Raw genomic sequence first — 18,224 nt, 5'->3', positions numbered from 1 at the left:
TGCATCGTGTGCGTGGGCGGCGGCATTGTGCACATCAACGCAGCCCGCGGGTAAGATCGTATCTACACTTCATCTGGTGATGAGCACAAACTTGTGGCGAATGCTGGGGTGTGTTTGTAGAGAAACATCCATGCAGTCGCGTGGAACTTGAAGATGCTTGGCGGAGAGCTCGAGCTCCTGCGTGATGACGATCCTCCCGCGCATGCATCACGCGCGTGTTAGTGGCACCCCAGACCCTTAATAGTAGATTGGAGACGAAGTAGACGAAGATCAATACAACAAAGTCCTGTCTGTATCGGTGCAGCCTTCTTTCACGTCGAGAGCACAGCACCGATCGCCTGGTCCTCGGCAAGCGAAGCTCGGTCCATATCAACGCGTTTCAGCAATGCGATAACCCTTCGAGCTCCAACCGAAACTTCACAACACCGGCAGCCGCCATGGCTGCCTGGCAACACATGGCCACTGCCATGATGGCAGACGGCCAGCAGGATCAGAGCGGAGGCACAGGACAAGGCTTTGGTAGGGTGGTGCTGATCGTGACTGGAGTCTTTGCACTCAGCGCCATCATCCTCACCTTTGGGTATACCATATCTTGTTTCGAACTTGCATATAGCATACTAACTCCCCCAGATCGATCTTCCTCCAAGCCAAAAACTACCGCAAACCGCTGCTCCAACGACATGTCATCCGCATCGTCATTCTGGTTCCCATCTTCTCCGCCGCCTCCTGGGCATCCCTCACCTCGCTCCGTGTCGCCTTCTGGATCGATCCTCTCCGCGATGTCTACGAAGCCTTCACTATCTACACCTTCTTTCAGATCCTCGTCAACTTCCTAGGTGGCGAGCGATCTTTGATCATCATGATGCATGGGCGAGCACCGGTCAACCACCTATGGCCGGTGAACCACTTGTTTGGGAAAGTGGACATAAGCGACCCGCACACATTCTTACAGATCAAGAGAGGAATATTGCAATATGCATGGATCAAGCCAGTTCTGGCAATCGTGACGATAGCGTGCAAAGCCACAGGGACGTTCAGGGAGGGAATCATTGCAGTCAATTCAGGATACTTCTGGACGGGCCTGATCTACAACGTCAGCATTTGCTGGTCTCTATATGACCTGGCCTTGTTCTGGGTCTGTATGAGCGACGATCTGCAGCCATTCAGGCCGATGCCCAAATTCTTGTGCATCAAAGGCATAATCTTTGCCTCGTGGTGGCAAGGCTTCTTGCTTTCGATACTGGTCTGGATTGGCTTAATCCCAAGTCTGCCGCAAGGAGGATATACTGCAGACAATCTGGCAGCGGCTATTCAAGATGCGCTCATCTGCTTCGAGATGCCTTTCTTTGCCATTTGGCACTGGTATGCTTTCAGCTGGAAGGACTATGCGGACAGGACTATTAGCGATGCCAGGATGCCGATCAGATTTGCACTAAGAGATGCGTTTGGGCCACGAGATCTTATCGAAGATTGCAAAGAGACCTTCTCTGGCAAGAAGTACGAGTACAGATATTTCGATGCTGAAGACAACGTCATGGCGCATGAAGACTCGTCAAGTAGGCAGGCACGGATGGCGGAGGGCATGCGTTACGAAAGGAATGGCAGAGGAAAGTACTGGGTGCCTTCACCCACAGAGCATAGACAACCACTTCTTGGTCGATTCAGCAACGCAAGAACAATGAGCCCAGGAGGCGGCAAGGACAGATCGACAAGTCGCAGCAAAGACTACGGCACGAATCACGAGCCCGACGAGCCAGAACTTGATACAGAAGAAGAACGCCTTTACCAGAACGCACGTGCTCTTGAGTTTGGTGATTGGAACTACCCTGTCATCAACACGCACTATGCCACACGAGAGGATCGACTAGCCGACCCAAACACCATCTCACAGACAACAAATAGAAGACTGCTGCAGCCCACGTCTGATCAGAGGCAAAAACGGAAGAGCAGAATCGCAGATATCAAGAAAAATGTGCATCAGCACGACCGGCCAGAGACATCCTCTAGTGGCAGTGGCGAAGGCAGTTCTGAAGGTGGCATTGTATCGAAAGGAAAGGAGAAGCTGTCGAAAGCTCCGGTTGTGGGTAACCTCGTCCGCTCTGAATCCGACGATTCGCAAGCCTCAAAGAAGAGCCATAGCTCACAGCTCGTGGATCTGGTCGTCGAAGACCACCAAGCAGAAGAGGTCGAACGTGTCCGAGCCAGAAAGGAGGGTGGACCTGGCTGGAACAGCATCGAGCAGAAGCACTTTGTCAAGACGTACCCCAACGAGCAAGAGGCTGAAGAGGTCCGCCAAGGCTTCAATCCTGATGAACCTGAAAGGAAGATTCAGGATCAGAACCACACACTCACAGACCCTTTCACGGAAGGTGACGGCCAAGATGAACCACCCATGGCCGTATCAGATACCCCTGGTCGTGATCAGACTGGTCATGAGCAACCGTGGGAGGAAAGGACCTACGATGGATCTGACGATGCGCAAAGGAAGGACGTGCCCAGTCCCGACTTTGAGGACGAAAGGAATGCTTGGGGTGGCGATAGGTAGTCCTGTGATCACCTCAGTGGTTTAGATTGTTCAGTCGTGCGGTATTAGCGAAGGCGTTTATGCGCAAATGGTCTGTGGAGGAGATTCTGGTGTATGCATATTAAGACTTGTGAATGAAAGTACGACCAGCGACATCATTTCTCAGTCGATGTAAAGTCTCAACGAGACACATGTATGTATGTGACACGCTCGATCCGGTACGCATCACATCAAGGGCATCTGGGAAATGATAAAAGCATTTCATGCAGACCAGTGTCATTACATAGCAGATACATACTCCATAGATACTACTATTAAGCTATCAATAACGCCATGCCGATCCTTGGGGTATCATTCCAGGCATAAATCGCGTCAATCCAGTCTTCCTACCAACATAGGAGACTTATCGAGTACACATAACACATGACCGGATAGATAGTCCAGATAGATATGAGAATATCGCAAAGGGAGTGATCAGTCGGCGCCGCCAACCTGAATGCCAAGACCCATGACTGCGGGACTCGGAGAGCGGACCATTCTTTCATCATGAGAGTCGCCAATTGCCACCCCGATTGGAGTGCCAGACCTGACCATAGACAAGCGAGAGCTGGTCTGTCGGCTCGCCGGACGACTACCCGACGGTATTTCTGGTAATGGTGCCTGTGGCGGTGGTGCAGGAGGTCCGAGGCCAGCCAAAGAGATACCATAGTCCATCTCAGACAACGAAGTCCGGCTACCCTTACGGATGATCTTGCGAGTGCGAGATGGCGGTCGCGAGCCAGGAAGAGGTGGAAGGGCTCCATCGGCGGGCGAGGATGGCAGTGGTGTCGCTTTGTCTGCCGCCTCGTCCTGAAGCTTGCCGGTACCAAAGTTGAAGGGCTCCTCTGGCACAGTCGAGGGACTAGTCTGCATGGTGGCCACAGAGCGAGAAGGCTTGAGACTCCTGATCGGCACTGTCGCAGGAGAGTGCTGTACGGGGACGGGCCCTGCAATGCGTTTCGAGGAGAGGAATGGAGCATACGTCGTGCGGACTTGAAGGCTATTAGGTCGAGGGAGTCTTGCGCCGTTGGTCTGAACCTGCTCATAGGCCGTCAACGTCTGAGCGGAAGGCGACCGTCGAATGATCCCCGGCTGCACAGGCATAGCTGTGGGGGGCGAGACTACAGTGGTCGGGAACAGCGATGGTCTAGCAGATGTCGTACGGGAGGTCTTGGAGGAAGTCTCGACTGGCGAGGACTCGTCCTTGCCTTGGGATAGATATCTGCGCTCCATCTTTGGCTGCGCCGTGATCTCTATCTTAGCAGTCAGACAATGCACTGCGGGTATGGGCGAGAGTAGCTTATGTGTTGCTTGATTCGCCGATTTTTGCGATTTTGGAGGACTTGCTGGGGTCGGGTTCACACGAAGTGGGAGGCTGAAAGAGTTGGAACCACTTCGGAGCGGACGTGACTGAAGTGAGTATGTTGCCGTGGCATCACCAGCTGCCTTTTGCATTGCTCGAGCCGCAGTTGTGTCGTGCATAGAAGTTGCATGCGTGCTGGCTGCTGCCTTCGTTACCCAGGTCGTTGGTTTGGGCAAATCCGCGATAAAAGACTCTGGTCGTTCGCGTGTGTTAACAGACGAGAGATGTTGAAATTTGGGGTCGCGCCTAGCGTCTTGAGCACTCCTATCTTTCAGGTTGGGGACACTCTGAGTTACCGGCAGTCGATTCCTCATGAGAGACCGTGTAGGCTCTGCCCCAGTCAAACCATGTCCTATTACAGGAGAGTCGAGCGCTCTGTCAACGAGAATGGCCTTTTGCTGTCCTGCTGTCATTGTCGGATCGACCACAGGCGTGCCCTTGAGACTGAGCGGCGTAGCTGATCCTCTATGTGCAAGGGAATATGACGAGAGGCTGCGAAAGGGTGATTTGGCCGGAACCTGAGAGCCATCTGCCACCTTCTCGAGAGGCGGCGTTGACGACATTGAGTTCGTCCGGGAGGCGGCGGTGACGCTGGTCGCGACCGTCGAGGTGTGCGACTCACGAGCAGTATTGCGGAGTCTATCCAGATTGTGCTGATTCACAGAGACTGCTGTAGAGGAGCTGTCCGATGCAGCGTCTGATGCCGCTCTAGGCCGCGAAGGCTGAGAGTCCATCTCTGGCGATGCTGACGCATCGGTCACTATATCTTTGGTAGATGTAGTGCCTGTGTGCTGAAGCTTGTTGCCCTCACCCTGAGCTAATGATGGTGAAGGCAGAGGTTCCGACCGCTCCGAGCTGGGCGTAGTGATTGCCGCTGGTCCATCGGGACTGCGCTTGACTTGATATCGATGGCTTTGACTCGGTGTCTTTTTGAGATCGACTTTTGCCGACTCGCTGACGACCGCCTTCGATAATCGCGAAGCACCAGAATCTGATCTGACTCTCTTGCCGCCTTGTATCTCTATTTCCTTTCTGATCACCGACATCCATTCGCCCATCTCCTGAGCGTCTGGCATGACTAGGAGAAGATTGTTCGTCGTACGTCTTGCAGCATGGTTCCGCAGTGTGAACCTGGACAGCAAAGAATGATGGCTAGATGACATGCTGCCGTATTGATCGACTTGCTGCGCAATCTGTAGAACATGATGCCGCCCGGGTATCAGGTCTGACGCGTACGCCGCCGAGTCTCTCCCGAGCTGGAGTACCTTCTCAGGTGCGCGGTCGTTTGCGCCCGTTTCCGCGTATTGAAGCAGGAAACCCGATGTGACCAAGACCACAAGCTTCTTCGGGATGCTGTGGTTGGCCAGTGACCCGTTGGGCAATTGGCTTGCTGCTGGCTTCGCGGCTGCTCGGAAGTCGACGCTGCCACGATCACCAGGGACGTTCAGCGAGGGCGCCTCGGCGTGTGGCGTAAAGAAGCTACTCGATATTCGGCCTCTGGCAGGTTTAGACAGAACCATTTCCGGACTCATAGTCGACACCTCCAATACTCCATGCTTCGTAGCTTGAGGCCAGACTTGGAACAATGGTGAGGGTTCGAAAGCTCGTATCCTTCCTCCATTCGGGAGCGGTGGAAGAGCTTCAGTAGCAGTGTACCTGCCAGAACGAGCTGCATGCGACTTGGAACTGGAGGGTCTTGGTCGGCCTGGGCCATCATCCACATTCTGTACTCTTACGAGAAGGTCCATCTTCGGTGCCGCCACATCGCTCTTGGACATGGCCTGCGAAGGACCTGAGGGTGTATCCAGACCAGACTCGGCATAGCCTCGTAGCTTCTCGACCTTGGGCTTGCTGAACAAGTTGAACAACGACATCTTGGACGAACGCGCACGCCGGATCTCAGGCTGTAGTTCGTTTTCCTTCAGTGGCGACGGTGAGCCGATAGCATGTCGTCGGCCGGGGACTTCGGTGGGACGCGTGCGAAAACTCTTGCGTTTGCGCAGCTCCGGAACAGGACCATCTAAGGTTGTTTGCGCCTGCGACAAGCCCGGGAGTGTGTTTCGAAGATTGCTTGCATCGCTGGCGGACTCGAGCTGCGTCTCACTGGGCGTATCCATGTAGAAGGCAAGGCCGCGGACCTAGCACGAGTCTGCAGCTCGTTCGCAGATTATTCAGGTGCTGCACATGCGCGACTCGCGTTTGGTCGTGACGCAGTACTGCCGCGGTCCCGCAGAACATAAATTAGGGCGCACTAGTTCTGGTGGCTTGCTTCAAACAGAGTAGGCGGCCGGCTGCGCGCAGAGGACATCTGCGTGCGGTGGGAGGGTGTCGTGTCGTCTGGTGGCATAGGGAGGGGAGGAGGAGGAGGAGCAGAGTCAAGAACATTGATACATGTGGCGCATGGTCGTTATGTTATCGCGAAAGTACAGCAGGGAGCCATGGCTAGCAGCGTTCAACTACTGTGCAGTTGGATCTTGTCGCCCTGCCCAGGGTGACGGAGTGCCGACGGTGCGGTAGACGTTCGAAGCGTAAAGCAAGTCTGCCCAATGGAATGGCCGTCATCTTAGCGGATCGTGTGTGGACCGTGGTCGTTAGCTGCGAGGGCGAAGCTCACCGGGGCAGCTGGGATAAGGTATCAATTTGCAGGCCAAAAGTCAGTCTAGACAGACAGTACAGTAGCCCGCAAAGAGCATGTGCGATGTGCGATGTGCGAGCGCCGTGGAGCAATCGCGATTTATGTAATGCGGTGCTGTTCGGATTGCACGATGAGGTGGTGCGGAGTATGCGGTTGCTTCGCGTCTAACGACACGAGCAATCAAGATGAACCAAGCATCTGTTTCACGTTCTTACAAAAGGCTGACGCGCACATGCCTGCCATGTCGCCTTGCAACTAAACGTTTTCCGCGGCGTGAACGTGCCTCGTGGCTTGGTAGGATGAGCAACAGACTGGAAGGGGAGCAGGAATTGTCTCGAATGGGATGCCTCCCCCACTGACAAGTGGGCAGTTAGTAAAGGATCCTTGGTATGAAAAGAGCGACATGACCACGCCTTTGCTTGGTGGACGCGTCGCATCAACAACAAAACAAATCGCACCGCGTCGAAAGCAGGCTGACGCCATCGTATGTGCGTCGTCCGCAATAATAATAATGCTGCTGTGGCGGCATACGGTGATGCTGTAGAAAAGGGAATTGTAGCATGGGAGGATGTTTTCGCCTGCTCTTTCGAAAGTGCCGGGTGATTTATGCAGGGCACCGGGTGGGTACATATGTAGATGATGATAGATCATCATTGTGCATGTCACGTCAGGTGATGCCCGCAGCAAGCCGACCTTGGACGGCATATCCGACCAACTTGGAGACAGCTTCGAGCTTGACAACGACCGCCAGACGGTCACGTTCAACAACAAGAAGTTCCATTGTCGAGGGTGTGCGACTCCCGTGAGCTGTTTACATGTACCTTGCCTTTGGTCGTTGCCATTGACGTGAGCTCTCGCGACTGCTCTCACGACCACTCCTTTGTGCTTGCCAGTATATCTTGCTGCAAGCTCGCCAACCGCAGCAGTGACTCTGCTCCACTACGATGCCACCCGATCTCAACAGCCTGCCATCGAGCAACTCCAGAGCACCCTCAATGTCTGCCTCACCACTCTCACACCGACCACGGAGAATATCGATAAGCACCGCCGACAATGCACGACCAAGTCCACCCTCACCGCGATCTCCTTCGCTATCCTCCCTGCAGGCAGCAGCTGTGATCAATTCCGGCTTGCACCGCTCTCCAAGCAGAGCATCACCTAGCATCGAGCGCCGACGATCCTCACTCATGAACAACATTCAGCTCAATGATCCAACCATACCGGCACCTGGCGAGCTGCACCAAAGCAATGGCAGCAATGGAAGTAGCTCTGGCAGTCCGCGACTGGGTAGGAGGTCGTTCGCGCTACCTACAGCAGATCCGCACCATCAGCGACAGCCAAGCTTGGGAGAGTTGCATCAAGAACTCGAGAACGAGCAAGAAGCGCAAGTCAACCGGCTACTACATATGATCAGAACCCAGCAAGACCAGTTGGCTGCGCTACAACGGGGCACGGGAGAGCCTTCATCCAGCGTAGTGGACACTGCACCTGCATCTGCACTCTCTGCAGCAGCAGTCAGCTCTGCCATCTCAGATCACCCTTCGCCTCGTGTCACCTCAACGTCACACGCTGCTACCCATTTCCATCACCCGCATTCGCTCTCTAGGCAGTCATCGTCACGTTTGTCAAATGCAGGATCAAACAGCAGGGGCACTTCACCTGCCCTGCGACCTCAGTCGTCAAGCTTGGGACCTCTGACGGAGGACTTCTTGTTAGGTGGCACGAGGGACGAGTGCGCGTTTTATCAAGCCGAGACTCAGATGTTGACGCGAGAAAACCAAATGCTGAAATTACGGATCCGAGAGCTCGGTAAGTCTTCAACAGGCTGCCGGACCTTCAGGATCCCCAAGCTGACGAAGTATAGAACGGCAAGTATCTGATATGGGCGGTTTGTCGTTGACGGGCCCACCTCAGCAACAAGCAAGCACTGCCTTACCTTCGCATCATTCGCCGCTTGCAAGCCCACCTGCCACATTTGCAGGACAGTCTGCTCCAACGATGACTGCGGAGGCTGAGACTACCGCCAAGGTTGAGTGAGCGCCGCAGTGGTTAGCTTTCGTGTACAAGTAGCAGGGAGGTGGTGGTACTGGCGTTTCGAGATTGGGGGTCTCATAGCGACAAGGCGAGGTCCAAGGGAATGGGTGCCTTTCGGCTTCACTCACACCTGTACATTACGAAACGACGCGATGCGATACGAGACATGCCTAATGAGATTGTGCTGCAGCGCACTGAGTGGGCCTTGAGTGCATATGCGGCTCTGAGAGTCACCGTCTTGCGATCGCCTTGCAACCAGGTTGTCGCCAGGTTGGAACTAATGCATGTCGAGCCCACTGCCACCGCCGTCAAAGGTGTCAGGCCCACCTGCCAGAGCCGTAGCGCGCTGATGTTGTCGATCGTTCAGCTGTTGCTGCCCAATTGCTCTGTTGTATGCACGTGACGATGCAAGAGCGGAGCTCAGTCCGTGCTAAATCTTCGGCTCCAGACAATTTTTGGAACTGGTCTTCAGATTCAGATGCGCAGGACATCGCTGTCGCACACTTCACTTAGCAGCAGATATGGCGCCCTCGAGTAAAGCAGTGACCATGACGGTCGCGTCCGGCACTATATCCAAGCTGGACACCAAGCAGACGCTCAAAGCATCGACTGCACTCTTGCGCAAAATTCAGACCGATGAAGCAAGCTCCAAAGAGACGTCTAAGGCAAATCTGCTCGAGGATGCCGACGGCGACGAGCCCGAGGACGAGACGCCCGTTTGGATGGTCTTGACAACTAAGAAGCACATCGCCGACAAGAAGCGCCTGAAGCCTGGCAAGATCGTGCTGCCACATCCATACCTCGACGCCGAGCAGGAAAATTTGAAGATATGCTTGATCACTGCAGATCCACAGCGCAAGTACAAGGACCTCATCTCCGAGCCTGGGTTTCCCCTGGAGTTGGGAAAGCGCATTGGACGTGTGATTGGCATGGAGAAGCTGAAGAGCAAGTACAAGAGTTATGAGAGCAAGAGGCAGCTTCTGGGCGAATACGATGTCTTCTTGGCCGACGATCGCGTCATCACATACCTGCCTACAGTACTTGGCAAGACGTTCTACAAGTCCGGTACCAAGAGGCCCATCCCTATCACACTTGAGGGCAAGCGACAGACGGTAGACGAGCAGGGCAACAAGAGACGGAGGCTGGCAGAGGGCGGCAGCAAGGTCACCAAAGATGAGGTCAAGCCCAAGGATGCAGCACACGAGATTACGAGGACATTGGGATGTACGCTTGTGCACTTGGCACCCAGCACCACAACCGCAGTCAAGGTTGGTATTGCCAGCCAGACCCCGGAACAAATTCAAGCAAATGTCGAGGCTGTGATGGACGCGATGGTGGAGCGTTACGTGCCGCAGAAGTGGAAGAACATCCGCGCAGTGCACATCAAGGGTCCAGATACTGCTGCGCTACCAATCTACCTCACAGACGAGCTATGGGCCGATGAGCAAGACGTCCTGGAGGAGGCACCAAAGGCGAATGTCGGCAAGAAGAGGAAGCGGGGCGCTCTCACTGAGGCATCAGAGAACGAAGTGCTGGAGGTGCCTGGTCCAGATGGTAAAATGAGGACATTGGAGAAGCCAGCGTCCAAGAAGAAGAGCTTAGAGCTGGATGTCGCACCGAAGAAAAAGCGCAAGAGTGAAGAGGTCGATGAAGAAGCCGAAGCCAAGGTCGCAGAGAAAGCCGAGAAGAAGGCACGGAAAGAAGCACTCAAGGCACAAAAGGACAGCTTAAGGGAAGATGTCGCCACCGAGTCGCCCAAGTCAAAGCGGAAGGCCACTGCAGACCCACCAGCACCTGCGAAGAAGGCTGGAAAGAAGGCGAAGACGAAGGCTTAGTCGGCCTTTGCTATTGCTGAATCATCTTTACAGCGTACATCGCTAGCAAAGCGCCTGTGGATATCTGGTCCGACTAGCAGTGACCGGAATCAGAGCGGCAGGCACTTCCGCGGTATCATGGACTACAGGTCGTTCGACTGCAAGCAACGCAGGATCAAAGAGGATGCTGCTGTGCGGACACAAATGAAGGACGCAGTCAAGGATGATCGCCAGAAGAAGATATGTGACGATAAGCTCAAGCTGTTCCTGGAGCCAAAGGCTGGATGGCGTAGCTCGCCAGTGTCGGATAGAAAGGCTCTCCTACCGCTGCGACTGCGAGCTTAGTATCCCTCGTGGCAGCCCCTGTCTTTTCATATGCATAGCGCGGCGTCCAGGTGGGAAAGCGGCAGGTCTGTTGATGATATGGTCCACCTGCGAGGCGTTCATACAATGGGGTATTATGTCTGTCTACACTGTACGATTCCTTCACCTACCCACCTTCTCCGCCTCAATCTGGTCTCTCAACCCTTGCAGCACTTCCTCCCTCCTCTTGAGGTGGTCCTGCAGCCCATCGACCTGCTCCTTCACCATCGAGATCTCGTCCTGGTACTGCTTCAGACTCTGCCCCGTCTTCGCCTTGCCCTCTCCGTTCTCCATGTCCCTAAGCTCCCGCCTCTTGTAATCCAGCAACTGCTCCAGTTCCCGTTTGACCAATGCAGGCTTGGAATCCTCCCTCCTGCCTCCGCGTGATCGTCTTTTCTGCGCGTGCTCCTCCACTTTGGCCATCTTCTCCTCCAAATCCTTCAGCTGCTTCTTTAACCTCACCTCTTCCCACTCACCGTCCCTTGGCGTTGAGGTAAAGTCTGTACCCTTCGGTTTCCGCTCCCCTACGCCCAGTCTACTCAAATATGAATCCCCAAACTTTGCCTTCTTCCCACTCAATGTATTGTCATCCCGCTTCGTGCCCCATCGATCTGCTGCTGTCTGCTGCGCATTGACGCGATCGATGTTGTACTCTATCTTGCCCTGCTCGAACGTCGCTCGCAAACTTGGTGGTACCGATCGCGGTATTCTGTAGCCTTCGTGGCGGTTGTTGAGGATATGTAGGAAGGCAAGGCAGGCGTCTTTGTTGATCCCTTCCTCACTCTTCGGGTTCACGAGGTTCCAGGCTGAGCGCACATCTGTGTCGGGGACGTCTAGGGAATCGTACAGCTCCGATAATGCTTCGAAGGAGATGAGGCCATTGCGGGGATTGCGGGAGGATGTGTAGATTTCTTCGTATTTTGAGCGGTTCGTAGGCGCCATGTACCAGTCGAATCCGTCCTTGAGGCCGGATGAGTCCTCATCGTCATCGTAATCTGGCTGCACGAATCGTTCTCCTCCGCCGCTTACTGCGCGTGAGGCTTGCACGAGGTATGCTTTGCTTTCGGGCACCATCCAGTCGGGGAGAGTTTGTGGCACGTCCATGTATTCGCCGTTCATGAGATCGTAGATTAGGCGCATTGCTACGCAGAACTCCTCGAAGTCGAGGCGTCCGTCGCCGTCGACGTCTGCGAGGTCCCATATCCGTTCGAGCTGGTCATCGCGGAGTTGAGAGTTCTTCAGCACTGAAGCTGCTTGGTTGCCGTCGAGATGTGTACCGCCGTTGGAGAGGGTTGAGAAGATCTCCCAGTAGCGAGATACTTCCCACTCTTCGATTCGCTTGGTGGAGGACATAGTCAGGGAGGAACCGGATGGCTGTGTGGACCCAGACGTGCTCTATCTATGCAAACGTGATCTGAGACGGTAGTCCTTGGTTGTGTCGCAACGATGTAGAAATTAATTGTGTAGATGCAGAGGGTAGGCAGTGAGCATGAGCTTGCGCAGCCAGGAACGATCGGCTGTGACGTTGCTAAGAAGTCCGTGCCCTTAGCGTACCTGCGACATATAAGTGTGGAGACACTGTTCAACTGCACTCCACTCCTATGTTGCTGCTCGTCGGCATCGATGAACATGATAAGACTTCAATACCTCAGAAGACCATTGGAACACTTCAAGGGCTTCAATTGCCGCTTTCTGTCATGGCATACCCACTGAAACACTCAGAGGACGTTCCGAAGACTCACCATTGACCCTTGGTAAGGAGGGCGTGGCACCTTCGACAGGCATAGAACCGATGCACTCGCCAGCTTGGACTGATGCATAACTACGACTAGTCCGATGGAATGTCTGCGACTCCGTATGCTGTTGAGAGTATCATGATTGACGCTGCTCGAGCTTTACCCGATACTGTTTGGTCGAAGGATGCGACTCTGTGTCGCTATCGCCGAGTCTAAACAGGTCGGAACGTCTACCCAATGATCTTTGAGCTAGGGTCATCCCCTCCTTTCCATCTCGAATAATGTCTCGATACCTACCTTCGCAAACAACGAGAACCAACTACCCAGACCTACACAGACCATGGAAACGGAAAGGCACCAGCCGAAATTCCTTTCTTGTATTAGAGCAGGAGCAAGTACGACCACACAGGAGCCAGCTCCTCACGACGATGTCGACACCATGATGATGCTTCCCTCGTCTTTAGCTGTCATCAAGCCTACTACTCGTGATGGCAGGTTTTACGTCAACATTACCCCCCAGTATGGGCCAACGATAGATGAGCCTCGGCTGGACTATCTGAAAGGGCAGTTGTGGCCTTATGACTCGAATGAGCACGACGACTACCATCTACCCTACTACCACATTGGTCGCTTTGCCTTCGCCAACCCTCGATTCGACCTTGATTTCTATCGTCTCCTGCCACGATTCCATCACACCGATCGTCTGATCCATCCAAGAAATCCCGGCTATCCTTCGCGAGGCTAAACTGTCCGCCATTTTCGATCGCATCATCATATCGCCTATTCGCTGGGCAGAAATTGAAGCCGACATTGCAAACTTCCAATGGGTTCATACAAAGTGGCCGAGCTGCTACAAAGACGTGAAAGAAGCATACCGTGCAAGGAACGCCGGATCGACACCAGGACAGCGAATTCCTTGGAAGGTAGAGCTACAGTGTGACCGTCTGAGCAACTTCTGGTGAAGTGTGAGGAACGGCGGCGCCACGATGCGGTACGCATGGAACATGGAACACGTTGATGCAGATGCCGCTGCTGTCATTCTCCGTATCCGAGCGTGATTGAGAATGTATTATACTGCAGTGGCGAGAGGATAGTGGACTTCTGCGAGGGTAGGGTACTTTTTGCCTGTCACAACGAAGGATCAAGCTCCGAGGCCACAGCTACGTGGGAACAATTCTGCCGACAGTGGCGCAGTGCGATCGACGAAAGATATATTGGCCCAGACTGTTTCATCTTCCACGACGAGCAGGAGGCATAGACGGTCAGAGAGCCTTCGAGATCTCTTGGCAACGGAGATGGTGGCCGCTTATCGAGAGCGACAGCAACATCGACCTGCATAGAGTGGTATAAGCGCATTTGAACAAGATGCTTATGCGGAAGCGGTTTGCAAGGCCTGGGTTCCACTGCTGCCACCTTGTAAGCAGTCACTGCGCCATAGTGCTAGTGATGCAACGAGCAAGTGATTGTCGGGTTTGTGCATGGGCGGCCGCCTCTTCTGTCAACAGCCCATAGTCGCATTTCCGTAGCAATGCGCGACTCGAAGCATTCATTTCAGCATATACCTTGGAACAAAGCTCACAACTATCAGCACGACCGTATCTGGCTGATCGATTCTGGAGGGTCCGCGAAGCTTTCAGGCCACGAGTCGCGGCTGCAGCCAACTTTCCTGCCTTGTCGCAGGGTAACCCTAGGCCATCATTGACGTCCCGCAGTCGTTACTGGACTATCGCGTGACAGACTCTGGCAGCAAAAGCCTTTTCTCACGTCAGTGTACGATCCGACGCGTGTGGCCCAGAGATCTGTGCATGTTTTGTTTACTTCATACTCGACGATATCTTACATGCTTGAGGTCCAGGTCCGATTTCGTCGTCTGGTTTGTTGCATCGCTTTTGCTTTCGTTTTTCTGTAATAGTATATGTTTCATACAGTATTTCGTTGCAAGATCACTCACTGCATCGCGTTTCTTTTGATATCGTTTCAGCTGACCTACCACGATTTGCAGTCTTTACGATTAACAGAGCCAACCACAACGTTGGCATCGACCGCGAAAGCACAACGATGTCGTCGTCGAGTCTCAAGAGGAAGGCAAACTCGCCGCCCGACAATCCACCTGTGAGGAAGAAGTCCTCGGTCAGCGTCATGGCAGCAGCAGTAGCCTACGGTGGCTCTATCAAGGTAGCAAAGAAAAGCCGCCCTGGACCAGCTCTCAGAGAAAGCACCTCAAATCTTGCTCTGGCGAAGATTGAGCAGAGAGGACCCTTGAAAGAGTTCGGACCATGGGAGAAGGCATCGACTGCCAACAGACGGGGACGAACACTTCGTCGCCGCGAAAGCGTGCTGACAGGACACGGCATGCCACTCCGCCCAGGTCTAGAGCTAGCAGGTACTCAGCTCCAGACCTTGAAAGGTGCAGACATAGCCTCCATAAGAGAGGTGATTCTCCTTCCCACCTCCCTTGCAGTGATCAAGCCTAACTGGCCATTCTGCTTCGACATCAATTGCACACCTCAGCTTGGCCCAGCCCTTCCGGACCACATCGCCGAAGACCTCTACCAGAAATACGTCTGCTCATCTCCACTCCTGCGACCTGGTAGACTCCCCTACTACCATATCGGGACCACCACGATTGGATTTCGCCTGCACTTCTACCTCATCCTCCCCAACGCCGGTGGCCCACCCCACGCAGCCAACACCGGCCACCTCACGGACGAAGCCCTCCAACTCCTCTTCGATCACTGCGTCTGTCCCGCACTCCAGGCCGCCGAGCCCAAGCGCCGTGGCTTCGGATCCTGGATGCAAGCCATGAACGAAGCCAACCTGAAGCCTCTCAAGTCACGCAAACGCTCAGCGGCACCGGAGATGCAGGAGGAGAGGATCCACTGCTTCCATCTGTCGTCGATTTGGGAGGCGATTGAGAGCTGTGATGACGAGAATGTGCAGGACCTATTGCAGGGAGGTATGTTGGTGGCATATGGCGATGTGGAGGGACATACATGGCATGAAGGGTGGAAGCCGACCTGGGCGGGGTGGAAGAAGGATTGGGAGGCGGCAGTGGAGAAGAAGTATCTGATAGAGGAGAGTAGGATTTCGGTCAGCATGGAGCTTGGAGTGGGGATGAGTGAGGATGGGATGAAGGGGGGTGGGCAGATGAGTCGGTATGAGAGGAATAGGGCGAGACATTGATGTCGTCTACCAGCAGGGAGAGGACTACGAAGACCGAGACTGACACATGTACGATAATGGTTGGGAGACTGCTTGCATGAAAGATTGGGCGTTGGGCATCTCCTGGAGAGCGGCTTGCACGGGGTTTGATACCATCATTTTGCACCGAGACTGTCACTATTTACACACTTGATAACAACATGTACTACTACGTCGTAACGCTATCCTCAGCCTTCTTTTCGGCGCCCGGACAGGTCGTCGTGTGCCGCTTCCAATCCCTCTTCTGACACTCCTTACTGCAGTACTGACGATACTTGCATCTGGAGCACACCAGAAGCTGACGTGCATCGGGGCGTCTCGCTGCCATGCACGAGCCACAGACCTTGATCACAGGGCATTCCACATTCTCCCAACCTTGTTCTCCAGCCTCCATCTTCTCTTTTCTATACTTGACACAAAACTGGGCGAATATGTTTGGTGTGAAGCAGTACTGAGTTTGCGCAATGTTGAACCGTGGGTCTTCGAAAGTATGCTTGTTTTGTTGAAAGCACATTACTTCCTTGATCTTTCTGGTGAATTCATTCAAAATCTCGATGTGCTTCACATGCAAAGGTCCCAGGTCTTGACGAGTAACACGTGCACTCCCAGTCCATGCTGTGCCGTCGAAGGATGGGTCTGGTAACCCAAACAAGCTGGGATCTTGAGTGTCGATTCGCAGGTGTAGGTAGTTCATCAGCTGATTCCATCCAATGTCTTGAAGGTTACGGTTGCCGGTATTGCTGATGGGCGAAGGTGATGCCATCTGTAGCGGGAAGCCGATAAGCTCCGTCATCTTCGATGTATACCACACAGTGTCAGCGACTGTTGCTTGAGGCAGGTTGTCCTGGATGCCAGTTTGTTTGTACCACAAGCCGTCCTCGGTGTAGTCGTTTTCCAACCAAATCACTGCATCAATCATCGAATCCGCCATCTTAGAGTGTATTCGTGCAGGAAGAATCTACGTTGGCAGTATGAGGAACAAGTGGTGTGTATATGGGCATGAGGCGATGCCGTCCGATCGACTATGCATGTCTTGAGCCTTTCACTTCCACAAACAAGTCTCATTACCTGCAGTCAAGAGGCTCCGCCTTATAGAGCAGTCTATACACTTCTTCACCGATCGCCAAACTGCTAGTCAGACCTGGACTCTCGATACCGAGCAGGTTGACAAAGCCATCGTATCCTTCTTCCTTCTTGATGTAGAAGTCTTGGAAAGTGCTGCCGCTTGCCACGGCACTCATCCTGCCGAGTTTGGGCCTAATTCCAGCATAGCCCAGTGAGATAGCACTCGTGTCGACACCAGGCATATATTTTTTGATAGTCTCCAGGGCAGCCTCAAAACGCCTCTTGTCGGGCGTGGGCGCCAGGTCGTGAGGATGGTCTACCCACTCGACGTCTGGACCGAACCGGACTTGCCCACCCAAGTCGAACGTGAGATGCGTACCAAGGCCACCGAGTCCAGGGATGGGAGCAGGGTATATGAGAGTGGATGTTCGTGGGGTAGATTTCGAGTATGTGAAGTATGAGCCTTTGGCATAGTACGGTGTGCGGTGTCGCTCGGGTGGCAGAATCATGTTGTTGATTGCGCAAGCGTACAGACCGGTACTGTTAATGACCGTTTCTGCTGTTATAAAAGTGCCATCCTCTGGATTGGGACTCTGCTCTGGCGTCTGAGGTGTGGGCGAAGAAGGTGATGGCTCAGAAGCATCGCTGGCAGTCCAGATCTTCCAGTCTCCAGTGCCAGCGGAAGGTGCCTCTATCCTCGTGACCGGGCTCACCAGTGCAGTTGTGCCTCCGAAATTCTCGAAGTCGCCTTGCAATGCTTGCATGAAACCGTGCGAATCAACGATGCCAGTAGTCGTGCTCTCCAGCACTCCAGCTTCAGCTCGAACATGTGGCTCCCTTCTCTTCGCTTCATCCTCTGGCACCCATCGGATCGGGACACCGATATCTTTCGCAAAGTCATACACCTTCTGACACTCTCCCATCTGCACATGGTCTTGTGCAACGATCCATTTGCCACAATTCGTGAAGCCCACGTCATTCTTCTTGCAGTAATCATACATCATTTCCTTGCCTTTGATGCATAGTCGTGTCTTGAGACTGTCCGTGCCATAGTATAGCCCGGCGTGGATGACCTATTGACAGCATGAGTCGTTGTCTGTAACGATGAATTGTCTCATCAAACCTCGGAGTTTCGACTGCTCGTCTCGCTGCCGACCATGTCATGCTTTTCGATGAGCACGACCGACGCTCCTTCCACTTGTTGCAGTCTTCTGGCTATCGATAGTCCCACAGCACCAGCGCCGATGACTGCGTGAGTGAAGTCCGCATCGCATCGGGACGTTGACGAGAAGGAGCGGGCGTGGCGACTCAGTGCCGAGAAGGCGTGGCGGGAGAACATCACGACTTCATGAACGACAGGCACATGGCAAGACACTGCTGTCAGCAGAGGCCTAGTATATCAATGTGAGGGCTTCGAAACTTGTGCAGAAAGGATGAAGAAGGCATTGCG

At 53.9% G+C, this 18,224-nt stretch overlaps 8 protein-coding genes across 8 annotated transcripts; 4 read left to right on the top strand and 4 right to left on the bottom strand.

The window, feature by feature from the left end:
* Nucleotides 1–437: 437 nt before the first annotated feature.
* CLAFUR5_02960 (Transmembrane protein) lies at nt 438–2,545 on the top strand (the record flags this gene model as incomplete). Its single annotated transcript, XM_047902108.1, has 2 exons — nt 438–580; nt 631–2,545. The coding sequence occupies 2 exons, from the start codon at nt 438–440 to the stop codon at nt 2,543–2,545; spliced, it is 2,058 nt and encodes a 685-aa protein (XP_047758192.1).
* Nucleotides 2,546–2,998: 453 nt separating this feature from the next.
* CLAFUR5_02959 (uncharacterized protein) lies at nt 2,999–6,043 on the bottom strand (the record flags this gene model as incomplete). The annotated part of the gene is made up of 1 exon (XM_047902107.1): nt 2,999–6,043. One exon carries the CDS (start codon nt 6,041–6,043, stop codon nt 2,999–3,001), a length of 3,045 nt encoding a protein of 1,014 aa, XP_047758931.1.
* Nucleotides 6,044–7,505: 1,462 nt separating this feature from the next.
* Nucleotides 7,506–8,598, top strand: CLAFUR5_02958 (uncharacterized protein; the record flags this gene model as incomplete). Its single annotated transcript, XM_047902106.1, has 2 exons — nt 7,506–8,370; nt 8,426–8,598. The coding sequence occupies 2 exons, from the start codon at nt 7,506–7,508 to the stop codon at nt 8,596–8,598; spliced, it is 1,038 nt and encodes a 345-aa protein (XP_047758930.1).
* A 518-nt stretch (nt 8,599–9,116) lies between these two features.
* Nucleotides 9,117–10,430, top strand: CLAFUR5_02957 (Putative ribosome biogenesis protein; the record flags this gene model as incomplete). Its single annotated transcript, XM_047902105.1, has 1 exon — nt 9,117–10,430. The coding sequence occupies one exon, from the start codon at nt 9,117–9,119 to the stop codon at nt 10,428–10,430; it is 1,314 nt and encodes a 437-aa protein (XP_047758650.1).
* A 465-nt stretch (nt 10,431–10,895) lies between these two features.
* On the bottom strand, nt 10,896–12,125 carry CLAFUR5_02956 (Actin cytoskeleton-regulatory complex protein end3; the record flags this gene model as incomplete). The annotated part of the gene is made up of 1 exon (XM_047902104.1): nt 10,896–12,125. One exon carries the CDS (start codon nt 12,123–12,125, stop codon nt 10,896–10,898), a length of 1,230 nt encoding a protein of 409 aa, XP_047758932.1.
* Nucleotides 12,126–14,566: 2,441 nt separating this feature from the next.
* CLAFUR5_02955 (uncharacterized protein) lies at nt 14,567–15,691 on the top strand (the record flags this gene model as incomplete). The annotated part of the gene is made up of 1 exon (XM_047902103.1): nt 14,567–15,691. One exon carries the CDS (start codon nt 14,567–14,569, stop codon nt 15,689–15,691), a length of 1,125 nt encoding a protein of 374 aa, XP_047758934.1.
* Nucleotides 15,692–15,878: 187 nt separating this feature from the next.
* Nucleotides 15,879–16,640, bottom strand: CLAFUR5_20149 (uncharacterized protein; the record flags this gene model as incomplete). Its single annotated transcript, XM_059462986.1, has 1 exon — nt 15,879–16,640. One exon carries the CDS (start codon nt 16,638–16,640, stop codon nt 15,879–15,881), a length of 762 nt encoding a protein of 253 aa, XP_059318893.1.
* Nucleotides 16,641–16,773: 133 nt separating this feature from the next.
* On the bottom strand, nt 16,774–18,113 carry CLAFUR5_02954 (L-2-hydroxyglutarate dehydrogenase, mitochondrial; the record flags this gene model as incomplete). Its single annotated transcript, XM_047902102.1, has 2 exons — nt 16,774–17,847; nt 17,898–18,113. 2 exons carry the CDS (start codon nt 18,111–18,113, stop codon nt 16,774–16,776), a joined length of 1,290 nt encoding a protein of 429 aa, XP_047758933.1.
* Between the last annotated feature and the right edge of the window lie 111 nt (nt 18,114–18,224).

This window comes from Fulvia fulva, chromosome 2 (assembly GCF_020509005.1).
Source record: "Fulvia fulva chromosome 2, complete sequence".
In the NCBI taxonomy this organism is placed as follows: Eukaryota; Fungi; Ascomycota; class Dothideomycetes; order Mycosphaerellales; family Mycosphaerellaceae; genus Fulvia; species Fulvia fulva.
This window is presented reverse-complemented; position numbering and strand designations above follow the sequence as displayed.